Source organism: Ctenopharyngodon idella, chromosome 3, assembly GCF_019924925.1.
Source record: "Ctenopharyngodon idella isolate HZGC_01 chromosome 3, HZGC01, whole genome shotgun sequence".
Taxonomy (NCBI): Eukaryota; Metazoa; Chordata; class Actinopteri; order Cypriniformes; family Xenocyprididae; genus Ctenopharyngodon; species Ctenopharyngodon idella.
In genome coordinates this window covers 56,411,975-56,433,051 of record NC_067222.1, presented here as the reverse complement: position 1 = coordinate 56,433,051, position 21,077 = coordinate 56,411,975, and the positions used below count along the sequence as shown (strand labels likewise).

The 21,077-nt window shown below is 46.9% G+C and overlaps 1 protein-coding gene across 47 annotated transcripts in view; it reads right to left on the bottom strand.

Moving 5' to 3' along the window:
* Positions 1 to 21,077, bottom strand: part of LOC127508712 (NACHT, LRR and PYD domains-containing protein 12-like) — an 85,338-nt gene that overhangs the window by 15,358 nt on the left and 48,903 nt on the right. For 22 of the 47 annotated variants that reach the window (XM_051886927.1, XM_051886926.1, XM_051886932.1 and 19 more), the window contains 7 exons: positions 20,743 to 20,913; positions 15,519 to 15,692; positions 14,951 to 15,124; positions 14,364 to 14,573; positions 8,544 to 8,714; positions 7,749 to 7,922; positions 7,166 to 7,339 (listed from right to left, as the gene is read on the bottom strand). The exons of 1 other annotated variant lie outside the window; for it this stretch is intronic. In XM_051886927.1, the coding sequence (XP_051742887.1) occupies positions 7,166 to 7,339; positions 7,749 to 7,922; positions 8,544 to 8,714; positions 14,364 to 14,573; positions 14,951 to 15,124; positions 15,519 to 15,692; positions 20,743 to 20,913 (1,248 nt within the window). The remainder of the gene's footprint in view (positions 1 to 7,165; positions 7,340 to 7,748; positions 7,923 to 8,543; positions 8,715 to 14,363; positions 14,574 to 14,950; positions 15,125 to 15,518; positions 15,693 to 20,742; positions 20,914 to 21,077) is intronic. 24 more of the 47 variants (XM_051886939.1, XM_051886956.1, XM_051886959.1 and 21 more) reach the window with 16 other exon arrangements.

Sequence of the window (21,077 nt, the reverse complement as noted above, 5' to 3'; positions counted from 1 at the left end):
CATATTGGTTCCGAAATTCTTGCCAAGCACTTATTTCTCCATCAAATTTGTCAATTATCAACTTTGGCAATTTAACTGACTGCCTGTTATGTGATCTGTCAGCACTTACGTCACTTTGACGAGCAGTTGAATCTCTGCTGCATTGAATCATGTCTTTTCCATAACACAATAACTTTCCTCTCTCGTACTTGTTGATCTCCTCTTCTATACGAGTCAAAAGCTTTACAGTGGAAGCTCTAATCGTTCCGCGCTTCCGTCTCATTCGCTCGTAGCGTTCAGCCATTGCCACTCACTCACTCGCAGCCGCGAGCTAACTCCAAACTTCTTGTGAAAGTCCGTTAAAAGTCCAAACTCCCGTGTTGTAAAACGGTGCGGGCCCTTTAATAGCAGTTTCTGTTTTGTTTTTAGAGAAGAGTGAGAGGGAGGGCAGAGCGAACGTGTTGTTGCGACCGGAGCACTGTTATATGGCTGTACTGTTAATCGCCGTTCAACTATAGTAAACAATAAATCTTCTGACCAAATCAAGTTGTAATTTGTTTACTCACTATAGCCGCTGAACGAAGGGAAAGGGAGTTAACCCCGAAGTTTAAATAGAAAGCTACTTCGGCCCTGGAGCAGTGAAAGTCTCCCCTGTTATCTCCGACCACGATCAGGGATAGAGCAGGAACGGTTAACACTGGCGACCCCGGCAGGACCGACGCGGATATAACGGTAGCACCGGCAGTGGTGAGCGCACAGCGAAATAACCGGTGGAATAAGCCGGAGCGTGAGCAGTAAACATAGCAGTGCTGTACTGTACAGCGCTAAAGAGTTAGCCAAAATGGTGGCTTCCCGTCCACATCTCGTCACTGAATGTAAACAAAATTCACTCGAAAAAGTGACCAGCCATTCTGTCCGTCCAATGTCATTCACTGCAGTGAAGGAAACTGAAATAAAAACTGACTGTTTGCAAATAAGAAACGAAAATGAGGGGCATTATAATTTTTTTTCTTGTGATGGACAGATGGATGCAAATGCAAGTGAAACCTGTTACATACCCACTCAGCCATTGAAATTATCGGACACTAATCCATTTAAAGTTGATGTTGAAAGAGGCTGTTGGGCAGATGTGCGATGTAAAGAACCATGCTCCCACATATATCATCCTGGCAGCTGCACATTGGCCATTAACTGCCACTGTGGCAACTCCAAGTACAAACCCCTTTACTTCTGCTTATGTAGGGGATTTCATTCATAGCACTCCTATGCCCAGCTCACAGTTGCACACCCCATGCTGTAATTCACTTAAGCATATTAAATATGCTCATCCATTGCATCGATGTGATAATGCCACCAAGACATTAGAACACTCTCTCCCCATATATGAGCCACATAAATCACACGCGTGGCGGCCACGTTCCACATACTATTAGGCTTCCTCTGAGAGTGAGGATGACTATGACTCTAGAGAGAGAGTCCCCACTCTGCGCCCTGGCCAATACGATGGTACCACCCCGTGGAGGGAGTTCCTTCACCGGTTTGAGAGCTGTGCCAAGGCGAACCGTTGGACTGAAGAGACCAAGGCCATTCAGTTAAAGTTCTGCTTGATGGGTGCAGCTGGGGCAATAGTCCATAGGAATCCACGGTTGGCTCAGTGGAACTACAGCCATCTGGTAGAGGAAGTCGAAATTGCCTATGGTCCCTCTTCAGAACATGCTGCTGCAGTAGCCATTGAGTTGAGACAACGTGTTCGCAAACCAGGGGAATCTCTCCATTTATTAAGGGATGACATATATGAGAAGGTGTCAGTGGCCTATAGTGATAGGACTGAAAGAGAGCAAGATGGCATAGGTGTAGAAGTTTTCACTCATGCTATTGGGGATACGGAGATCGTACAGAAGTTATTAGAGAAGCGACCACTCACACTAGCCCAAGCCTACGACATTGCTCACCGTTATGAAACCACCAAGCGAGCAGCGTCACACGTCACCAGCCTCACACATGCAGGTGTACATGGCCTGTCCGAACGGAAGCCCCGTACTGCTGTGGTGAGGGAAGGAGTTGAAAGAGGGGAAGCAGAGGTTGTAGGGACCACCCCAGCAGTGGGTTTTAAACCAACTGTACCTGAACGCCAGCGCATGTTAGCCTCACGGAGAGTCTATAAGGACATTAAGTGGGAAGAAATACGTTGTCATAACTGTACAGGGATCGGCCATATGAAGAGAAATTGCCCTTCACCTAGGAAAGCAACCAGGGGTCAATCTTCGGCTGTTGCCCACAACAGCTCAGAGCCCACTGCGATTCATTTTAAAACTCACAGTCAAGAAATTAGTATTTATCTGACCATCCATGGACTAGATATCTGTGCCGTTTTAGACAGCGGAGCACGAAAGAGTGTGTTGCCCTTACGACTTTATGATGCCATCCACCCCGACGCAAGGACCCCGCTTCAGCCATCAGTAGTGAAGACACTACTAGGTGTTGGGCCTGGTGATATTCCAGTAATCGGTGAAGTGTATGTTCCGGTCCAGATAAACAACCAGCAAGTGAATGTACACTTTTTGGTGGCTGACGTTGCGAGTCAGGAGGCACTCCTGGGTCATCCGTTTCTCGCTCAAGCTCAAGCTCGTCTTGATTTCGGAAATAACTGTATCACACTCTTTGGAGAGGAAGTAACCTACTTCCAAGTTATGGGCACGTCAAAGACACGGGCAGTGAGAGTGGCCAGGACAGTAGTGGTTGAAGCTGGATTGGAATATGTAGTCAGAGGCAACACCCATCTTAAGGACCACATCAAAGGAGAAGTGATGTTGAGCCCTACTAAGGGCTTCGTGGAAAAATATAAGGTATTGGTTGCTTGTGTGCTGGTGGAAGCCCAGCCCTTCAAAGGTATTCCTCTTCGCATCTTTAATCCTGGAAATACAGCTGTAACTATTAGGAGGGGGGCTATTGCGGGTTTCCTCCAACCTGCTGAGGCCTTGGAGCCTGCCAGTACTACAGCCAGTGCCCAAATGTCGGGCCAACCTACCGTTCCCCAGCATTTGCAAGAGCTGTATGAACAGAGTGCAACTGAACTTAATCCAAACGAACAGCTCCAGCTGTCCCAATTGTTGCGCACCTATGGCAGTGTATTTTCGACTGGACCCGGTGATTTGGGGCCGAACCAGCCTGATGCAACATGATATCATGACTCAGTCAGGAGCTGCTGTCAAGCAACCTCCACGTCGGATGGCACGAGAAAAGCAGCAGGATGCTGACAAACAAATAAAGCAGAGCCTTGAGGTTGGTTTGGCCCGTCGCAGCCATAGCAGCTGGGCCTCACCTATAATGATGGTACGTAAAAAGGATGGCACTTACCGTCTCTGTGTGGATTATCGTGCTTTAAATGACTGTACTATCAAGGATGCGTACCCATTGCCCCGGATCCAGGACACACTTGACACCCTCTCCACTGCTAAATGGTTTAGCACATTAGATCTCGCCTCAGGTTATTGGCAGGTTGAACTGACACCACGAGCCCGTCGAGCTGCAGCCTTCTGTACCAGGAATGGACTGTTTGAATGGAACGTTATGCCTTTTGGATTGTGTAACGCTCCTGCAACCTTCCAAAGGCTAATGGACCGGGTGTTAGCTGGCCTTCAGTGGGAGACATGCCTTGTGTACTTGGATGACATAATTGTGCTGGGCCGTGATGTGCCAGAGATGCTGCATCGTCTGGGTCAAGTTTTTGATAGGTTGCAGTATGCCAATTTAAAACTGAAGCCAGCAAAATGCTGTCTCTTTCGCCGCCAGGTAGCTTACCTGGGTCACATTGTCTCTGAACAGGGAGTAACCACAGACCCTGCTAAGATACAAAAGGTACAGGAGTCGCCTACACCCACATCCGTCCAGGAGGTTCGTCAATTCCTTGGTCTGGCGTCCTATTATCGAAGATTTGTGAAAGATAGCTGAGCCACTCCATGCCCTGACCAGGAAATATGCCCGTTTCCAGTGGACTGAAGAATGTCAAAAGGCTTTTGATAAGCTTAAACAACTACTAACTACCACACCAGTCCTGAGTTACCCATTGGATGAGGGAGAAATGATGCTGGACACTGATGCCAGCGATGTTGGCATTGGCGCCGTCCTGTCCCAAGTACAGCAAGGGAGGGAGTGTGTATTGGCATACTGAAGCCGTAAGTTGTTCAAAACCGAACAGAATTATTGTACTACACGACAGGAGTTATTGGCCGTAGTGGAATTCGTCTCACATTTCCGACAGTACCTCCTGGGACGTCATTTTACTGTACGTACTGATCACAGCAGTCTTCATTGGCTCACCAAGATGAGGGAACCAGAAGGTCAGCTCGCCAGGTGGTTGGAGAGGCTTGGGGAGTATGATTTTGAGATCATTCACCGCCCTGGTCGGTTCCACAGTAATGCAGATAGCCTCTCTAGACAGTTGTGCCGTCAGTCCTGCCCTTGTAAGCTTCCAGGCCTTGCTTCTCACCCAAGCACCTTTGTCACCAAGCTGTGAAGGATAGTTTGGACTCTGTTGTCAGCAAGCAGCTGCAGAGTCCACTGGGGGTAGAGAGGCAACTAGCCCCGTCAGAGTAGGAGCCCCTATGGAACGTGTTGCACTGGACATTATGGGGCCACTGAATGAGACGGAGCGACAGAAGTCTTATGTACTGGTGATACAGGACTACTTCACGAAATGGGTGTAAGCCTTTCCCCTGGCTAATGATAAAGCTGAAACCGTGGCTGAAGTTCTTGCTTCAGAGTGGGTGTGTCGTTATGGGGCGCCACAGGTGTTGCACAGCGACCAAGGGCGAAATTTTGAGTCTGAAGTGTTTCAGAAAATGTGCTCGCTGTTTGGCATTGAAAAGACACGCACCGCACCGTTTCGGCCACAATCGGATGGCCAGGTGGAACGATTCAATTCCACTCTAAAACAGATCTTGGCAACAACAGCTGAACGCTGCCACTGGGATTGGGATCTTATGATTCCTTATGCAGGTATGGCCTACAGAGCAACCAAGCATAGTGCTACTCACCTCACCCCTAATTATATGATGTTCGGACGGGAGGTGAGTGAACCAGTGGACCTGGTAGCCGGTTTACCCCCTCACTCTGACGTAGTTTCTACTGCCCCTGAGTATGTCCTACACCTCCGACAACGCCTTGAGCTGGCACATCAGGTCGCCAGAGATGTGCTCGGTGAGTCAGTGGAATGGGCAAAGAAACAGTATGACAAGAATTGCTGCCGCACACAGTTTGAAGTCGGAGATGCTGTGTGGTACCTCATTAAGGGCACACGGAGGGCCAAGAACAAAATCAGGAAATTCCTTCCCTCATACGAGGGGCCATTCTTTATCCTGGGACAGCTGGATGATCTTGTGTATCGTATACAAAAGGGGCCAAGGACTAAAGCAAAGGTAGTTCATCATGATCAACTGAAACCCTATCGTAGTCGTGAACCACTGGACAACATTTGGGCTATGGAGCTGGCCGGGACCTGGGCACCGGTGGAGGTGCCACCCCCTGTCATTGACATGGATACTGCAGAGCTGTCAGGCCTATTTTCCAATGCAGGAGAGGAAAGACCATCCAGCAACACTCTAGATCCAGCAGGGAGCGCTACTGCCAATGAAACCTTGCTTCCCCTCAACCCTCTCGACATGGAATCTTCTTCCACCGAGGATGCTCAGGACAGTGGGGGTGGTACAACAGAACCACTTCCCCAATGGCATCATAGGCCGAAACGCAGACTGAGACCTCCTGACAGGTTTGGTGAATGGGTAGCTCAGAGTTGATCAGGTTTATGGACCGTTCCAGAGATAAAGGTTGTCAGGCAATGCTTAAAGTACACTGTTTATTTTAGTGATTGAAGTTAAAGAGTTATTTCATAGAAAAAGTGTTTTATAATAGGAAACTGCTTACTGTAAACTTGGATATTTCATTTTGAATTGTTCTTATATGCTTCGGTCGCCTAGGTGTTGTAAATAACTAACTAATGCATGGACTCTTAATGCAAATGAGGACTGTGCACGTTAAGAAAAATGCTGGAGTGGCATTGAGTTAAGCAATTGCCACCCAGAGTGGGGGTAGTGTTGTAAAACGGTGCGGGTCCTTTAATAGCAGTTTCTGTTTTGTTTTTAGAGAAGAGTGAGAGGGAGGGCAGAGCGAACGTGTTGTTGCGACCGGAGCACTGTTATATGGCTGTACTGTTAATCGCCGTTCAACTATAGTAAACAATAAGTCTTCTGACCAAATCAAGTTGTAATTTGTTTACTCACTATAGCCGCTGAACGAAGGGAAAGGGAGTTAACCCCGAAGTTTAAATAGAAAGCTACTTCGGCCCTGGAGCAGTGAAAGTCTCCCCTGTTATCTCCGACCACGATCAGGGATAGAGCAGGAACGGTTAACACCCGGGTTTCGACACCATGAATTAGTTTGGAGTGAAATAATGAGACGGGAAGCATCTTGTTTTTGCGGGAACTTTACTGAACAAAGTTTGATGAGAAACAAAACAACTGTATACGCTTAGCAAGCAAAACATAGAGGGCGTGCAGCAGACCGTTCCCAGCATTCACTGCCGATCATCTCTCGCGCTGCTGCTCATGGGAAATGTAGTTCGTTTGAACATATTGTGAAGGTAAACAACAAAACGATCATAAACATTAAAGCAATGATGATCATTTTAAATTTATATTTAACATTGTTCAATATCGATAAACTGCAAATAATAAATTGCAACAGGGCAAAAGCTCACTAGATCATGATTTTCAGAATGAATACAGAGTGTGAAATTAAGGCCTCAAGATCTTTCTGGCATTTAAGCTGAAGGTGTGAGAACATCAGCAGAGAAAACTGGCTTGTGAAATTGCATGTTTGTGAACATCTGGAGACTCATAGACCTGCTGTAGAAATACAGTGAATCTGGGCTTAATGGAAAACAACTGTGTTCAGAAAACAATTTGACTGAAAGATTTTCTAGAATTTTTAATGAGAAGTATGCACAAAAACAAAATTGTGTATGTTAATTGTCAAGGTATACCATACCAGAACCCGCAGCATCTGATCTGATCTTGATCATTCTGATTCAACAAACTCTCCAGCTTATTGTATGACTAAAATATTATATTTTTTATGAATATTTAGCCTGCATTTAACTAATTTTGTTAATTATTTCGTCCCATCTCACCTCAGTGTCTTCAGCTGACAGTTTGGATCCTGTAGTAAATCATTGAGCTCCTTCACTCCTGATTGTCCAGGATCATTTCCTGTGAGATCCAGCTCTATCAGGTGTGAAGGGTTTGATCTCAGAGCTGAAGCCAGAGCTTTATAACCTTCTTCTGTTACACTGCAGTTAGAGAGTCTAGAACAGAAATGAAAACATTCAGCTGATTAATCAGTTAAACCTGAACAATATAAATCCTTAAAGTGAATTTTATTTTGTTCTTTGTACAAATGTATTGAAATTTAGTTGCAAAATCTGACAACTGAAAATGGAGGCAAACAAAAGGCACAGAGAACTTTAAAATGTTAAACATCAACATCACGTTCAAGATTTCAATTATCTAAAGCTGTAGAGATAAGAAAGTCTTTGATCTGAATGATTCACAACAAGCAACCTGAAAATGGTCGAAAAATGAGAAAAATGGCCTAATTCAAGTCCAGACTTCAACTCAGACTCATTGTGAGATACTGAGTATAAAGTGTTTTAGTTTAAACTGTTAAAGTGATTTTAAGCATTTTGATTCTTGTATGTGAAGAATGTTACTGACCTGGATCTCTCCAGTTTACAGTGTGAATCCTTCAGTACATCACATAAGTGCTTCACTCCTGTGTTTCCTATTTTATTCCTGCTCAGGTCCAGCTCTCTCAGGTGTGACAGGTTTGATTTCAGAGCTGAAGTCAGGATGACACACTGTTTCTCTGTAATACTGCATCCACTCAGACTGAAGACAGAGAAATAACAATAGTTCACATCTATGATGATCATCTTACTGAAGAGCTTCAGCAACATTTAGTTTCCAATAGTCTGTTTTGAAACCCAGTTACACTAGTTCTGTGTGCTGGAAGATACTGTTTCCTCACTTTCATTTTTAACTATTTATTTAATCCCTCTGTTCTTTATTCTCTGTTGAAAAGGCAGATTTCTGCATATCTATTTATCTAACTAGATAAAAAAAATATTGTAACCAATAGGGAAAACCCAAAAAGTGCACTGCTATAAAGAATGAAACATAAGCCATGCTGTCTTAAAATAAATAAACTTCAGTCACACTGTAACTGCTGTACAGTATAATGATACTAACTCTAGTTCTCCCTCTACAATAACTGAAATAATTATTGACCCATGATCAGTCTGTCTCAATTAGTCAAATATTTAAAGCTTGATGTCACATTTAAATTGTGTTTTTAATTTCCTGTTTAAATGTATTACTTTACATTGTTGTGGCTCTGTGTGACGCTGAGAAACTGCTCTTAAAGAAATACGTGAGGAAATATTATTACCAGCTTCAGTAACATTACAATTAAAAGTAATGTAATATTTTAAATAAATGAACAATACTCACGTCAGTGTGTTGAGTCGACAGTGTTTATCCTGCAGTAGAGCAGCGATCTGATTCACTTGTGTGTCTCCTAGTTCATGTTCACTAAGATTCAGCTCTCTCAGGAGTAACGGGTTTTTACCCACAACTCTCTTCACATACTGACAGGCTTCATCTGCAGCAGCACTCAAAAACCTGCAGAAGAGTCAATTCAGTTCTCAACTAAATGTCTGTTGCATTACAAACATGATTGATAAGATAAAAAACGTAATTATTGTTCTAAAGACAAGCTCTAGTTAGTTATTTAGATGTAACTGTTACGGACAGAGGAGCGGGAGACAACAGGTTAGTAATGATGAGTGACTTTATTGAACAACAGCGTGGGATAAACAGATGACAGGGTAAGTGACTGTGAAGTAGATACTTGTGATGGTAGATAAGAATGGTAATACTGTCCTTTTCCTTTGCAGGTGAGTGACTCGTGGCGGATGGCTGGTGCAGAGGTAGACAGACCAAACAGGAATGGTAGGAGAACACACACGCAGACACTTTACACGGAGACCAGGAGAATCGCTGAGATAAAGCAGGTAAGTATTCCTCACAATGCAAGAACATGGGAGTAGCAGTCCTTGTGTCAGTCGAGACTGGACAGTGAACCGAGGTGTCTGGCGGTGATTGTGTGGTGATGGGGATCAGGTGCGCGTAGTTAGTACTCGGGTGAAGGAGTGCGCTGTGATTGGCAGATGGATGAACCTGGCGGGTCTGTGACAGTACCCCCCCCCCCCCCCCCCCCTCCACGGCCCGAGGACCCCGACGTCGTGGTGGTCGTCCTCGACCACGGGGAGCAGGTCGATCAGGATGAGCCGCATGGTACATGTCGCGCAGAGAGGGATCAAGAATGTCGACTCTGTGGACCCATGAGCGCTCTTCGGGGCCATATCCTTCCCAGTCGACGAGATACTCCAGTTGACCACCACGGCGCCGGGAGTCCAAGATCTCCTTAACTTGGTAAGCAGCTCCATCCTCCAGGATCGGGGGGGGGGCTCTGTGGGGATAGAAGCAGAAGGGTGGTGAGGTTTCAGGAGAGAGACATGGAAAGTGGGGTGAATTCTGAGGAGGAAGTTGGAGCTGATACGTGACGGGGTTGATCTGCTTCACGATGTTGAAGGGGCCAATGAATCTGGGACTGAGCTTCTTGCAGGGCAGGCGCAACCTGATGTCCCGGGTGGACAGCCAAACCTTCTGACCTGGTTGGTATACGGGGGTCTTGGAGTGTCTAAGGTCGGCCGTCATCTTGCGCCTGCGGAGAGCTCGTTGCAGTTGGTGGTGTGCTGCGTCCCAGACCCTCTCACTCTCCCGGAACCAGTAGTTGACTGCAGGGACGCCTGATGGTTCCCCAGACCAGGGAAACAGAGGGGGTTGGTAACCGAGTACGCACTGGAAGGGAGTGAGTCCAGTGGTAGGTTGACGCAGGGAGTTCTGGGCGTACTCGGCCCAACCCAGGAACTGGTTCCAGGAGTCCTGGTGGCCATGGCAGAAGGTACGTAGGAAGCGGCCGATTTCCTGGATCTTCCGTTCCGTTTGCCCGTTCGATTGCGGGTGGTAGCCAGAGGAGAGGCTGAAGGTCACACTTAGGAGGGCGAAGAAGTCTTTCCACACACGTGAGATAAACTGGGGTCCACGATCCGACACAATATCTTTGGGGATACCATAATACCTGAAGATGTGGTTAAACATAAGCTCTGCTGTTTCCATGGCCGTAGGAAGACTCTTGAGGGGTATCAGTAGGCAGGATGTGAAGAACCTGTCGATTAACCTCCAGTATGCAGGTACAGTTGTCGGAGGGAGGCAGATCGGTGATAAAATCCACTCCTAGGTGTGACCAACGTCGGTTGGGAACGGGAAGAGGAAGAAGCTTGCCAGATGGTAGATGGCGTGGGCTCTTGGAAATGGCGCAGTCCTTACATACCTGGCCATGTTTGGCCACCAGAAGCGCTCTCTCAGCAGAGAGAGGGTTTCATTGGCCCCTGGGTGGCCAGTGCCCAGCGACGTGTGGGAAGAGTGAATTAACGGAGTGCGTTGAGTTCTGCTGATATACTGTAATCCAGGTGGGCAGCCCGGCGGAGTATTGGCTGAGGCATTGGTAGAGGGTACTGAGGTCTCCGACCATTGAATGGGGCTTACAATAATGTTCTCTGGGAGGATGGGCTCAGGAGTCTCGTTGGTTTCTTCTGGAGCGTAGAGCCGGGATAGAGCATCGGCCTTCACGTTCTTAGGGCCAGGACGATAGGAGATATTGAAATTGAAACGAGTGAAGAACAATGCCCAACGGGCCTGACGGGGGTTGAGTCTTTTGGCTTCCCTCAAATACTCCAGGTTTTTGTGGTCAGTGAGTACGGTGAACTGATGTTTGGCGCCCTCTAACCAATGCCTCCATTCCTCGAGTGCCAGCTTGATGGCCAGTAGTTCTCTGTTGCCAATATCGTAATTCCTCTCCGCCGGGCTGAGCTTACGGGAGAAGAAGGCACATGGATGGAGTCTGGCTGGTTTCCCCTGCTGCTGAGAGAGCACCGCTCCTACCCCGGTGTGTGAGGCGTCCACCTCCACGACGAAGAGCTTATCGGGGTCTGGATGGATGAGGAGCAAGGCTTCTCGCAAGGTGTTGAATGCGTCGTTGGCAGTTGGTGTCCAGGACAGAGACTTGGGCTTGTTGCGGAGGAGGTTGGTGAGTGGATGGGCTATGGAACTGTAGTTCTGGATAAATCTTCGACAGAAGTAGGAGAAACCGAGAAATCTCTGGAGTTCTTTGATGGTGGATGGTATGGGCCAGGGCTTGATAGCCTCCACCTTCCCCTCGTCCATCCAGATGCCACTGCTATTGATGTTGTAACCGAGGAATTGAACTGAGGGTTGGTGGAATGAGCATTTTTCAGCCTTGAGAAACAACTGGAACTCACAGAGGCGTTGGAGGACCTCCGCAACGTGGTGGCGATGTTCGGCCATGCTCCGGGAATAGATCAAGATGTCATCAATATATACCAGGCCTGATCGGTGGAGGAATTCCCGGAGCACCTTGTGGATGAAATCCTGGAATACGGAGGGGGCGTTGACCAGGCCATACGGCATGACAAGATATTCGTAGTGGCCGGTAGGGGTCACAAATGCCGTCTTCCACTCGTCCCCCTCACGTATCCGGATGAGGTTGTACGCGCTGCGGAGGTCCAGCTTAGTGAAAAGAGTGGCACCACGGAGATGTTCCAGGGCCGCTGGGACGAGGGGAAGAGGATACCTGAACTTGACGGTTATCTTGTTGAGTGCCCGGTAATCTATACAAGTAGAGGTCTGTGCGGGACTGTTTTTTTCGTCCCGCTCCCGCAATGGTTCTATTCCGCACGAACCCGTTCTCGCCTAAAATTCACTCTGGGTTCAACCGCTATCCGCATATAGTGATTTTCTTCCCGACCCGACGGGTCCTGCTAAAGATCGTTTCCAGAATCTCGCGTTTAAACTTCCCCTAAAGAAAGAGAGTGATTGGGGATAACAAATATAAAATGTTGCATATATACAAGATTTGTTATTTGTCTATGATGCTGTCAACACCCTAAAAAATGTCATTGAAAAAATGTTGGCTTACTAGCTATACTGCAAAATGAAATCTTTTTTAACATCCACGCAAGAACAGAATGACGCTGACTGACAACCGTTTCAGGACGTCTCTCCTCCAAAATCCGATCACAAAGGTTGAATGTTCTCTGAAGGTGCACTCGCGCAGACCTCTAATGCAAAGAACATATATTGCCAGGTTTCTCAGGACAGGGAACTGGTGACTGTGTGAACGCCACCACTGCAGAAAGATTTGTTCACTTCAAGTTCAAGCACAGATGTGCAGATGTCAAAGCATCTCGGGAGCGACCGGGTTATTGTCAGACCACCCGCTCCCGCCTAATGCACTCTATAGTTACCGACCGCAATCCGCCTTTCATTCAAAATTTAATCCCGCGCAGCAAGAGGTCTTATAGGGTCCTGCGGTTCCCATGGGAGAGCCGTGGGAATGCAGACTTCTATATACAAGGTCGCAAGCCTCCGTCCTTCTTGGCCAAGAAAAAGAAGCTCGAAGCAGCAGGGGAAGTGGATGGACGGATGTAGCCTTGGTTTAGAGTCTCCTCAATATTCTCCTCCATGGCTTTCTGCTCAGGGATGGATAATGGGTAGATCTTCCCACGGGCACTGACTCACCCGGAAGCAGATCGATGGCGCAGTCCCATGGCCGGTGTGGAGGCAGCTTGGAGGCTCTCTTCGAGCAGAACACATCACTGAAGGGGGCGTAACAGGATGGAATGTCCACTGACTGCTTCTCTATGGGACTTTTGATGGAGGTGGAGAACACTGGAAGGTGCTGAGGAGGAGACACAGGTCGTTGGAGTCGTTGGGGGAAGCAGTCAGGGAAACAGGTGTCGCCCCACTTCAGGATCTCTCCGGTGGTCCATGAAATTATGGGGTTGTGCTGCTCCAACCAGGGACGCCCTAGGATCACATCAGCGATGGAATCCTCCAGAACCAGTAAATGAAGATCCTCCATATGAAGAATTCCCATTTGGAGCTTGACGGGACCGGCACACCGGTTGACTGGTTTGCGACCTAGCGGCTTGCCAGTTACTGAATGGATCTGGTAGACTGCCAGCGAGGGGATTGTCTTGAGCTTGAGCTGACGGCAGAGGGCACCAGAGATAAAGTTGCTGGCTGACCCGGAGTCGAGGAGGGCATAGACTGGAATGGAAACATTGACAGCAGTAAGTGTTACAACAGTGGTGAGTGGCTTCATCTTTTTGATGGATGGTATTACTGCACTCACCATGCGACGAGGAGGACGAGTGGGACATGTAGATTTAACATGTCCAGCTACACCACAGTATAAACACAGTCCTCGGGTCAGCCGCCTCTGCCGTTCAGTGGAAGTCAGCCGATTATTTTTGAGTTGCATGGGTTTGGGTACTGGTTCTGGAGGGCTGATGGACTCTGGCTGACGGAGGAAGGGAGTGCGTAGCAGCTGGTCCTGATGTTCTTCAGGACATGACTGCATACGAGTGGCGAACCTGATGGATAACTGAATGAATTGTTCGAGCCCGATGGAGTCCTCGTATGCAGCGAGATGCAGCCGCACCCTGGGATCCAGACCCTGACGATAGGTGGTAAGCAGGGCTCGTTCATTCCATCCGCTGGCCGCAGCCAGAGTTCTAAACTTGAGGGCATAATCATGAACAGACATAGAACCTTGTTTCAGTTGATAAAGTTGCTCACCCACCGAGGAATCTCCGACGGGCCTTCCGAATACCACTCTGAAGTGGGTGAGAAAATTTGCCAGAGACAGAGTTGCGGGTCCATTTTGCGACCAGATTGTTTCTGCCCACTGCAAAGCACGTCCGTTTAACCGGGAGATGATGAATGCCACTTTGGAGCGATCATCAGGGTATAATTGCGGCTGCATCTCCAGGACCAGCGAGCACTGTAAGATGAAACCGTTGCAGACCTCCACCGAGCCAGAGAAGGGCGCTGGTTTGGCCACGGGACTGGCATACATCGGCGGTGAAGAAGCTACGGTGTTGTTGGCGGAAGTGTGCGCTGGTGAAGGAGTGGGTGGATTCGTGATGAGTGCGCGGCGAAGTGCATCCACGAGATCTTGGAAGGGGTCTGGTGAGCTCATACTGTCGTTGTATGATAACGTTGGTCTGGTCTTCTGTTACGGACAGAGGAGCGGGAGACAACAGGTTAGTAATGATGAGTGACTTTATTGAACAACAGCGTGGGATAAACAGATGACCAGGTAAGTGACTGTGAAGTAGATACTTGTGATGGTAGATAAGAATGGTAATACTGTCCTTTTCCTTTGCAGGTGAGTGACTTGTGGCGGATGGCTGGTGCAGAGGTAGACAGACCAAACAGGAACGGTAGGAGAACACACACGCAGACACTTTACATGGAGACCAGGAGAATCGCTGAGATAAAGCAGGTAAGTATTCCTGCATGTTTGTGAACATCTGGAGACTCATAGACCTGCTGTAGAGATATACAGTGAATTTGGGCTCGATGTAAAACAATTGTGTTCAGAAAACAATTTGACTGAAAGATTATCTAGAATTTTTAATGAGAAGTGTGCACAAAAACAAAATTGTGCATGTTAATTGTCAAGGTATACCATACTCCAGAATAGCACATATACTGACCCATAATGTCTATTTGACCTGTAGCTTGTACCACAACTAAACTGTGTTGACGGTTATCATCATCATATCAGAACCTGCAGCATCTGATCTGATCTTGATCATTTTGATGCAACAAATTGTCCAGCTTATTGTATGACTAAAATATTATATTTATTATGAATATTTAGCCTGCGTATAACTAATTTAGATAATTATTTCATCCTTTCTCACTTCAGTGTCTTCAGTTGACAGTTTGGATCCTGTAGTAAATCACTGAGCTTCTTCACTCCTGATTGTCCAGGATCATTTCCTGTGAGATCCAGCTCTATCAGGTGTGAAGGGTTTGATCTCAGAGCTGAAGCCAGAGCTTTATAACCTTCTTCTGTTACACTGCAGTTAGAGAGTCTAGAACAGGAATGAAAACATTCAGCTGATTAATCAGTTAAACCTGAACAATATAAATTCTCAAAGAGAATTTTATTTTGTTCTTTATACAAATGTATTGAAACTGACAACTGAATATGGAGGCAAACAAAAGGCACAGAGAACTTTAATATGTTAGACATCAACATCACTTTCAAGGTTTCAATTATCTAAAACTGTACAGCTGTGAAAGTCTTTGATCTGAATGATTCACAACAAGCAAACTGAAAATGGCCAAAAAATTTGAAAATGGCCTAATTCAAGTCCAGACTTCAACTCAGACTCACTGTGAGATATTGAGTATAAAGTGTTTTAGTTTAAACTGTTAAAGTGATTTTAAGCATTTTGATTCTTGTATGTGAAGAATGTTACTGACCTCAATCTCTCCAGTTCACAGTGTGAATCCTTCAGTACGTCACATAAGTGCTTCACTCCGGTGTTTTCTATTATATTCACATTGAGGTTCAGCTCTCTCAGGTGTGACGGGTTTGATTTCAGAGCTGAAGTCAGGATGACACACTGTTTCTCTGTAATACTGCATTCACTCAGACTGAAGACAGAGAAATAACAATAGTTCATATCTAAGATGATCATCTTATTGAAGAGCTTCAGCAGCATTTAGTTTCCAATAGTCTGTTTTGAAACCCAGTTACACTAGTTCTGTGTGCTGGAAGATACTGTTCCCTTTCGAAAGGGAACTCAACGCTGCGTAAAACACGCTTTGTCTTCTGCATCCTCAGGTCCAGCTGCGAGTGCACTTCCAGCCAAGCAGGAGATGGCTGAGGAGGATAGAGAGGGTGAGTTCACTGAATCCTCTCAGCCACCCTGTCCCGCGTATGCTGAGCTGTTAGAGATTATGGAATGCGCTGCCGGCAGACTACAGTTGTCATGGCAGCGCGTTAGGAGAGAGACTGCACGCATTCACAAAGAATGACGATCAGTTTCTCTCTGGCCATAATCCTACAGCTCAAGTGAGCTTTCTATTCCTTCCTGACCTGCATATTGAGGTTGAGGCGGTATGGGAGATACTAAAGTAAATACTAAAGTATTTTTCTTTTAGACCACTGTTCCCTGTGTAGGGTTTGTGGAAGGAATATGGGTGTGTGTCAATGCTTCCGGCTGATTACTATAATAATAATAATAATAATAATAATAATAAATGTTATTACTCAGCACTTGCAAAAAATAATTAAGGGAGCGGACACTGACACTGAAAGCTCAGACTCTGCCATCTAAGCCTCTTATCGCGCTTAGAAGGCAGGGTATACGCAGCAACGGGTCAAGCTGGTGCTGCTCTGCACACAATGGCTGTGTGGCAGATGCACCAGGCTGAACTGCTGAGCGACTTAGACCAGCGGCATTCAAGACGTGCATGCTGCTAGGTTGAGTTCTCAACCAGACAGGTTGGGCCTCGCCCATCTCGACCCGAGGGCCGTGGATGGGACCAGAAGGCTCTGTTCTTCAACCCCAGGCACTTCTTACATCAGCCCTGTGGCTGTTGGTCTGCCTTTGGCTTTGATAGTGAGAAGATCCTTTCAGGCTTGTAAGGGTGGAAGACACCATGTTTCTATGGTGGAGGTCGCCACCCTGTGGCCGCAGGTGGAACGGTTACCAGGTCTTCTATCTATTTGAAATACTAATATATTTATTTAGACCACTGTTCCCTGTGTAGGATGTGCTTGGGCATTCATCTATTCATCTATTCATCTCAAATTAGGAAGAAGGTTTTTATTTTTATTGTATCTATTGTAAAAAATATAATAATTATGGCCCTGAAGTTCCCTGTAGGTTGGCTAGTACGATTTTTAGAGAGAAAGAAGTACCATTTGGGTCTTCTTAGGTGAGAGTGTTGGTTTTTGCTTATTGTGTGTTCTCTGGTGAGACCACACTCCATTGTTTTTCTCTTTATAAGCGAGTAAGCTGGCCTCCTCCCACTTGAGAGTGGTTTTGAGGCCGCTGCTCTGTTGCAGGCTGGCCCTCTTCAGGCCGCCTTGATAGCCACCTCAGGGTAGAGTAGTTTGTCTCCTCTCCTATAGGTTTGGAGGGCTGCTTTTGCAAAGAGACGAGCACTTTGACTTCAGATAAATTAAATGTCTAGTGTTGGCTCACGGGGCCACCTGATATTGTTACCTGGTTAGCGTCACTCATCCTAAGATTAATTTAGGATAGCTAAGGCTTTTTGGTATTCGTTAGCCACCTTAGCAGTGTCATTTTGAGTGATTTTGCCTCCTCTCAGTTGAGAGTTGCTCTTTAGAGGCCGCTGCTCTGAGGAGCGCCAGGTAGATCACCCGGGCCACCCTGATAGCTCGCCTAGGATAGTACTAGGGATAGTGAAGGTGGTCTGTTTTACATTCCCGCCTCTGACCCCTCATTAGTGAGTGTAGGTTCCCTTTTGTATCCCTAGTGCTGGCCTCCTCTCATTTGAGAGTCATTTGGCCAAGGCCCGCCCCCCTTCTGCATGGTGCAGATTGGTGTAGAGGCAGAATAGATGGTTCCCTTTTCTATTGTGATTAGTCATGCTTGCTGCGGCCTGCATTTTGGAAGTTGAGCTCAGGTAGGTCCTCACTAGGCTCCTCTTAAGCCCGCTGAACTAGCATTCAAGCGTTGGGTCGAGTGTGGGTGGTTTTTCTATGAAAAGCCCCTATTCCCCTGGGGCTGAGTACAGATATTATTTCTGTCATGATGGAGTCTTTGTGGTTGGCCTCCACCCTGTAGTTTCCCTTGTAAACAAGGTGTTTTCTGAGTGCTTCGCTTATAGCTCTGTTATCTGCCCTGCACCATTGTGGCTCAGGTTGAGCGGTATTTGCTAGTCATTTAGTACGCTCCCTTGTAGCTCAGCATTGCCACGAGCTGACGCCCATGTTCATCTGGAGTAGTAGGCCCAGGTGGGCCTCCTCCAGGGCATGTTGGCGTATGTTTGTACTCCCCTTGCTTAAAGGGTAAAAAGTGCTTTGACTGAGTACACCACTCGTTGGCGATGTGGTAGGTCCCAGGCATTGTTGAATAGTAAACTATCTCTGCTACTAGACTCGCTATAGGGTAGTAGGCCCTAACATGCCTCCTCTCACAGTGAGTTCCCACCATGTTGGGCCCCTAGCAGCCAGCACTTGCACTGTCAGGTAGCTGGCCTTAACAGGCCTTCATGTTAGCAGCCCCAGTAAATGGGTTTTCTGGTAGCTATTTATTATGCCATCAGATAGTAAGCCTTAGCAGGCTTCTCTGTGGTCAGCCCCATTAGTGTGGATGTTGTAGCAACAAGACACGCTCCGGGTAGCTGGCCTTAACAGGCCTCCCTGTGAGCGAGTCCCCAGCACTTTGGTATGTGAAAGCTCAGCTAGCAATGATTTGCTTTTAAATAAGTAGGCCTTAAGAGGCCTCTCTGTGAGCGAGCTCCCTTTTGTGCGGGTATTCTTTAGAATGGTTTAGCCACTGAAAACTGGCTACCAGGCAGTCTGCCTTGATGGGCCGCCCTGAAGGCTAGTCCCCGGCAGTAGTGGACTTGCTTCAGACTGCAGGCCTTACCAGGCCTCTCTGAGGATGAGTCCCCAGCAGTGTGGGCATCTGGAATCCAGCTGTTGCTTGTTTTCAGTTTCTTGGCCTTAGCAGGCTGCTCTGGAAGACAGCAGGCCTCCCTGTGGGCAAGCCCAAGGTTGTAGGTTTTGGAGAGCTAGCTAGCTATTTGCTATCAAACTGCTGGCCGTAGTAGCAGGCCTTAACAGGCCTCTCTGAGAGCCAGCCACTAATGAGTAGGTGTATGGCAGCTAGCGATGGCCACAGTCAGCCAGTGAACATTCGCCATTGAGATGCGTGGCCATAGTAGGCCCCTTTTTGAGGCAAATTTCCCACAGTATGGTTACTTCTCTGCCAGTCTAGACTTGTTATCAGGTGGTTGGCCTTCAGGCCTTCCTGAGACCGCACGCTTCTGCGTGTTGCTGGCTTGGCTAACCTTTTTCACCTTTGTTTCTAGTTTATAGCCTGGTCGACCTGATAGGTCGAGCTGGTACTCTCTTTGCTCTGAGAGTGGGCTTGAGTACTTAGCTTCCTAAGTCTGGTCAGTGGTTGAAGGCTTCCCTCGAAGCCTCCCAGTTAGATCAGCTCTTAGGCTGTGAGCATTCCCCTCACGAGGGTTCCTTTAGAGTGCACGGCCTCCTTAGCGCCTTGAAACATAGGTGCTTTGTAGATCCTAGGACTGAGCAGAGTAACTCCCCTCGCATGCAAAGGTCGATAGCACTTCGCTGATTCCTGCTCTCCAAGGTCCTGCTGTCTAAGATCCGGTCTGAGTTGGCCTACTGCCCTTTCTGCAGTCCCTCTTTCTGGATGTCTCTTCGTGAGACTTCTGTGTCTAGAGACTCTGTTTCTGAGGAAACAGACAGGTTGTTGGCAGACTAGGTTACTAGTTCAGCTAGAAGCCAGGTCAGCCTCCCTGGTAGCATTCAGGGTTGATTGTGTTCCCCTGAGAAGTGACTGGCTGTGGTTTCTTCTGGCCCCCAAGCCATGCTCCCTTAAAGGGACCCCTTTCCTTTGAAGTGGTTGGTTCCAGGCCTTTGTGCGGCCTTAGCAGGCTTTCATGTGTAAGATATAGAAGCCTCTTTGAGGCTTGAAGCTGAGGCTTTGACCACTGGGAGCGCTGTCACTGACAGCTCATTTGTGACCCGTAGGGTGAGTGGGTCTGGCATTTCATTTGAACTTGCCGGATTCTGACAGTTGTCACTGCCATGCACTCCCCTCAGCATGGCGGCATGGGTATATCATTCCCCTAGCGTGTTTTACACAGCGTTGATTTCCCTTTCAAAAGGGAACGTCTCAGGTTACGCATGTAACCATGGTTCCCTGAGAACAGGGAACGAGACGCTGCGTCTCTTAGCCATGCCTCGGGGCCCGCCTGCTTACAGTCCCTTCAGATGATGAGCGGATGACATGTTGTTTGGGCACCCCTTTTATACATGCGGGTCGCGTTGATATGATGTCATAGGCTGTCTCCGGTCAATAGGATATTGCCGAGATTGGATATGTGTTTCACACACCGGTTCCCGTGGAGGCGTTCCCCTAGCGTGTTTTACGTGTTGAGTTCCCTGTTCTCAGGGAACCATGGTTACATGTGTAACCTGAGACGTTTCTTCTCTTTCATTTTTAACTATTTATTTGATCTCTCTATTCTTTATTCTCTGTTGAAAAGGCAGATTTCTGCACATCTATTTATCTAACTAGATAAAAAAAATTGTGAACAATAGGAAAAACCCAGACAGTGCACTGCTATGAAGAATGAAACATAAGCCCTGCTGTCTTAAAATAAACTTCAGTCACACTGTAACTGCTGTACAGTATAATGATACTAACTCTAGTTCTCCCTCTGCAATAACTGAAATAATTATTGACCCATGATCAGTCTGTCTCAATTAGTCAAATATTTAAAGCTTGATGTCACATTTAAATTGTTTTTAATTTCCTGTTTAAATGTATTACTTTACATTGTTGTGGCTCTGTGTGACGCTGAGAAAAAAACTGCTCTTAAAGAAATACGTGAGGAAATATTATTACCAGCTTCAGTAACATTACAATTAAAAGTAATGTAATATTTTAAATAAATGAACAATACTCACATCAGTGTGTTGAGTCGACAGTGTTTATCCTGCAGTAGAGCAGCGATCTGATTCACTTGTGTGTCTCCTAGTTCATGTTCACTAAGATTCAGCTCTCTCAGGAGTAACGGGTTTTTACCCACAACTCTCTTCACATACTGACAGGCTTCATCTGCAGCAGCACTCAAAAACCTGCAGAAGAGTCAATTCAGTTCTCAACTAAATGTCTGTTGCATTACAAACATGATTGATAAGATAAAAAACGTAATTATTGTTCTAAAGACAAGCTCTAGTTAGTTATTTAGATGTAACTGTTACGGACAGAGGAGCGGGAGACAACAGGTTAGTAATGATGA